The sequence below is a fragment of the Odontomachus brunneus genome, unplaced genomic scaffold, assembly GCF_010583005.1.
Source record: "Odontomachus brunneus isolate Ranch 3 - 2012 unplaced genomic scaffold, Obru_v1 Obru_scaffold_004, whole genome shotgun sequence".
In the NCBI taxonomy this organism is placed as follows: Eukaryota; Metazoa; Arthropoda; class Insecta; order Hymenoptera; family Formicidae; genus Odontomachus; species Odontomachus brunneus.
The window spans coordinates 540516-545822 of NW_022639454.1; the positions used below are offsets into that span (position 1 = coordinate 540516).

The 5307-nt window shown below is 48.6% G+C and overlaps 1 protein-coding gene across 2 annotated transcripts in view; it reads left to right on the plus strand.

The window, feature by feature from the left end:
- Positions 1–4711, plus strand: part of LOC116846462 — a 10890-nt gene extending 6179 nt beyond the window's left edge. The window contains exons 5-6 of one of the 2 annotated variants that reach the window (XM_032820291.1): positions 211–879; positions 979–1129. In XM_032820291.1, the coding sequence (XP_032676182.1) occupies positions 211–879; positions 979–989 (680 nt within the window). In that variant the 3' untranslated portion in view covers positions 990–1129. Of the gene's footprint in view, positions 1–210; positions 880–978 lie in introns of both variants that reach the window. The other variant, XM_032820281.1, reaches the window with a different exon arrangement.
- Positions 4712–5307: the final 596 nt, after the last annotated feature.

Sequence of the window (5307 nt, forward strand, 5' to 3'; positions counted from 1 at the left end):
AAACTCTCCCCCCCCCCCCCTTCCTCCCGATGTTTTATTAACATCCTGGGCTGCGTTCCAAAAGCGTTGGGTAGAGTAACATTCAATTAACCCATCATGATAAAGAAATCTTAGTTATCTTTGTTTTGATTGATCAATTAAATGCCACTCTACTCGTCGGGCAGAGTTTTGGAACTGATAAAGTAATCTCGATATATCGTCTTGGTACAGCTACAATAATAGTGTCTGGCAATCAAGAGGGGTTGATCCCTCGGGCGGCATACGCGCTCACGCGATATTTTCCGAGCAATTTAAATAGCACGCGGCCGCCCTGTGTCGACAGTTTACGTGGACGTGAGCGAAGGCAACGAACCGATCACTTTAAACTTCCGGCTGCCGAGCGGACTGCAGTCACGAATGTGGGAGATGCGCGTGCTGCAACTGGGTTTCGAGCAACGTGCACCGGTCGGTTGTCTCCAGTACTTTCGCGCGCCGAACGGCACGCTCAGGACATTCAATTATCTGCCGAACGGCAGATATCTCGCCGAGCACGATTACCTATTGTGCGTGCGTCAGGAGCGAGACATGTGCGGTATCGCTTATCAGCCGTGCACGCGAGACTCTTTTCGGGTAGGGCCCAGCAGGTCGCCGGAAATATCGAACGCGACCGCGATCGCGAACACAAGTGGCGACGCATCCGCCGCCACGCCTGTCAATCCGAACGTCGCCTCCGGATCCGCGAACAATTCCGACGTGGACGTCGTCGTCGCCGCCGAGGGCTCGGGCGCGGGGTCGCCCGAGCAGGAGATAGTGTTCCTGTCCGGCACGAGTCCGCCGCCGTTCAGCAGGCGATGCAGGGACAGGATACTCATCCCCTGCGACTTCGAGGAGTTCATCACGGTACGTGACTTTATTTCAATTTCGGTGCTCTCTCGCTCTCCGGCGAGATTGCATTTCGCTTGACGCACGCTGCCCGCACACCGAGTCTATCCGTTGCAGCCCGGAAATAACATGGCGGGTATCTGCAATCTGGAGCACTGCGGCAATTCGTTGTGCAATCGAGACGAGCTCGACGCGGAGGGTAACTGTCGAGTGGAGACTTGGTCGACGCCTTTTCGCATCAGAGTGGCGTTCGGCCCCGGCAGCAACACGAGTGGCAGCCTCGAGGACAACACCGGCATGTGTCTCGTGTACCAACAGCTGCCCTGCGTCGCTTGACGCGCGTATCCTCCGCGACGACGAAGAGGACGACTCTCCTCGATACGGGAGCGATCGGCTGGACCTCTTCCCGACTGGTACCGTGAAATTAGCAAATCGCGAGGACAAATATATTTATCGCTTTATGGCCTCGTAAATCTCTCATGTTTCGTGCTTTTCTCCGCGTCTGGAACCGCCTACAATCGGCTGTAAATCGGGGATAAGTGGGATAGCTTGGGACGTCGCGCACGAAACAATCAACAACGCGACGAGTCAAAGAGTCAAATAGTTTTTTTGTTTTATTTACAAATGAACTAGCTTATATATATATAAATCGTAAACGCAGCGCACAACTCTCGATACAGTGATAGATATATAATTCGCCATTGTGTCCCGCTTCTTGTATTTTTCTTTAATTAATTAATTATTATTATTTTTCTTAATTCTTCTGGTCGATTACTCGTCACGATCATCGGCTACGATACGCAGTGTAATTTAATCACGGGGCATCATCATCGGTTTTCTCCGTCGAAATCCCTCGAACGTGAGATCTGCGGCGATACGCTTATCTAATAATATGTATAATACGTAACGGTGGCTTTCGCGCTGCGGAAGGCGCCGACGACAATCGCACGGCAATCGCAGCGATAACGATATGAAGTTATAAGAATAAATTATAATATCGTTAATGCAGTAATATCGACGATGACAACGTCACTTTGAATTGCTCTCCTAGAAGAAACGCGCGCGCTCGCCCCGTCTTGCCTCGAGAGAGTCAAGATACTCGCGTTAGTCTCCCTTTTGCTTCAAAGGTCAACTTCTCGTATATATCGTACATGTGTCGTATATGAAAGAATAATAATTACAATAACCATACAATATATAATTCGCCATGATAATAATAATGATAATAGTGACACTTTGTAGAGGCAATAATACGGAGACAATTCAACAACGACAACAAACTCTGCCTCAAATGGTAGGCAGCGTCTGTTATTTCGATGTCGTCGTCGTCGTCGGCGGCGGCGGCGGCAACACACGTCGCGGTTTTGTTGTACAATTCGAAAATCATACTGTCCACTAAGTCAAAAGGACCGTTAAGTAGCGTAAGAGAGGGCGGTGGTCGCGACGAACGTGTATGCGATTGTGTAGTGTGATTGCGCGTGTCTCTGTGTACGGTCACTTGGTGCGGCACACGTTTCTGCCCTAATACTCTACCGATGCAATTTCGGATGTCCGCGGGATGTTCAACCCGCCGCAGTCCCGAGGAGCCACGTATCCTCCCTCTCGAGGAGCCGACCAACGTGATCTCAACATTTGCACACAGGTGACGATCTATACGAGCTTCGTATGTAGTCCAATAAACTATTTCGTGTTGCATCTAAAGCTTTGGTCGCAATAACTACAAAATAATTTATTGAACTACATATATATATATATACAGAGTATCCGACACGCAATACCACGTGTAAAGGTAGAGCGCAAAAACCCCTGGCAGTTTGTAACCAACAGCTACGTAAAATTTCGAGATATTAAAAAAAGAAGATCTCACCGAAAATTGCGGAAACGCGACCGCCTCTTAGCACGGATGGACATTGGGTGACAGCAAAAAGCGGAGTGCAATGATGCAAGCGGCGCATCAGCAATTATTTCTTAACGTATCACGAGCGTGTCGTACGCATGTCGCTAAGAAACAGTGTCTCAACCATTTTCGATGAGAACTCGCGTTTATAGAGCCTGTCCCACAATATCGTGCGCTCTGCTTTGTCTATTTTTTTCATTAGTATCTCGAAATTGATTGCTTGCAAGCTGCAAGCAAGAGTTTTCGTGCTCCAGTGAACGCGCTTCACACGTGGTATTGCGTGTCTTGCGTCAGACACCCTATATATTAATTAGGTAGTGCATATTACATTGAGAAAATTTTTTTCAATCAAAGAATTTCGATAGGTGCAGAAGCTCAAAACTTGTCACTTTAAGAACAATCATTAATTTCGAGACTGCAGCCTTTTCTGAAATTCTATTTGAGTCCACTGCGTTCGGGAGGAACGTACGGTAACGCAATATGAGCATATTTAATCGGTATTTTTTTGCGACCGGACGTTTTCTCGATGGAATCTGTGGTCGGAGTCAGCAGCCCCGCGGTGCATCCGATTGAGCTATGTGTTCCCGAGAGAAACTGTCGGACGTTCGTCGTTGTATTTACAATTGTCGAGCGACACAACGGAGCGCGCTGTACAAATTCTCATGATTATGCGGTGCGCGCAGGCAACGCGAGATTCGGAGTGAATGACGATGCCTATGAGGTAATATTAAATTCAGAGGGACGCACGAGTACCCGCTCGAGGCTCGTGACTTCGGGCTATTCGATGAAAGTTTCGAGCCGAATCCGCGACGCGAGACTGTTCCCGACAATCTTGGACGAGTTTTCCGAGTGTTTCGAAAACGTGTTCGCGCGTGCACACACACACACACACACACACACACACACACACACACAGAGCAGAAACACAAACACACATGCGGACACGCGCATGAACACGCCTCATGATACTCTTCTTTTCCCCGACAGCCTGGCTAAGTGAAGGCGAATGTCACGCGAGGAATTAGCGAGTAACGTGGATAGTTGTCGTCGTATACTTTGGAGAATTTCGGATATTGTTCAAGAGAAAGAGACAGAGAAAGAGAGAGAGAGAGAGAGAGACTTGTGCAACTTGTGCCCGAAGTTATCGATCGGTCGGCCGAACGACGCGCGGCGACGATTCGGATCCGACTCGAGGCTCGTACTCGCACGTCCCGCACGTCGCGTTGTCGATTAACCGTTGCTACAATATTAGAAAACTTGGTATTAGAAAAACTTGGACTTCCACCCTCGACCCGGCAAGTGGACAACGATAGAACCGGAACGGAAAACGCGCTTGGAGAAGGCAGCCCGAGCGAGAGCCTCGGGAATCGAACGGGATTGCCAGGTCCTTGGTGATCCTCGGGCAGGTCCTTGAAACGTTTTCGCGAGCGCACATGCCGCAGCGCGCCCCGTGCGAATGCGCGGAACGTCGAGGTTGTTCGCCACGCGGCGAACCAAGACCCGACACGTGATGTTAATAATAGCGCCGGCAAATAACGGCATTGATAAATAGAGAAAATAAAAGTTTCGCGTTATACTAAATTAACCGACGTGTAAAAATACACCTGACACTTTTATATAAACGCGAGTAAGCGCGCGCGCGCAAATAGCTCAGATCAATATTGATTATTTAATTTCGCCTGATCATGGTGTCGGTGTGTAATGGTTCTGCGCGCGTTGATAGGGGTAGAAGCGCGGCATATAAATATAAAAGAGCCGAGCAGGGGCGCGCGAGAGCGCGAAAAGCTCGCCTCGCGAGAAATTCGGACATCTGGCAACCCCCTTCTTCTTCTTCGTGATGTTTTTTTTCCTTCTTTTCTCTTCTCACGGTCAACGTAAAGCAACGAGCGAACGCGATAGTGGCTACCGCAAGCGGCGAAATGTACGTTACAATAAATTAATGCTAAATGTTTATTGGCCGTCGCGAAAAAAAGTACCACAAGTCGTCGCTATATCAATGGGTGCAGCAACTAGAGCAACAATGTGTGCGAGCTCGCACGTATATATACATACACACACGCACATACACACGGGTCTGTACATACCACACACACACACACACACACACACACACACACACATTTATACACACTCGCTTACTCTCCTTAAAAACTGTTGTGCGTGCGTGCTCATTGTACCCGCTGCCGATATGCATTTTTATGTCTCTCCTCCTTCCCCTCTCTCCGCTTCGCTCTTTTTGTTTGTCCTTTCCTTTTGTTTCTCTTTCCTTTCTTTTCTTTGCCTTCCGCCCTTTCCTCTCTCTCTCTTTCTCCCTCTTTTTAACGTTACATCATTCACGGAAGGGGGAAGCAGCTGCGATCGTCGATAATGATTCTAAGCGCGTTATCACTCATCAAAGATGATATAATATTCGTTTTCTATTATTCCAAGTTCGCTCTTAACCCTTTCCCGTGGAAAGCATAGCATAGCGAAGTGGATGTGTCTATTTCTCTCTCTCTCTCTCTCTCTCTCTCTCTCTCTCTCTCTCTCTCTCTCTCTCTCTCTCTCTC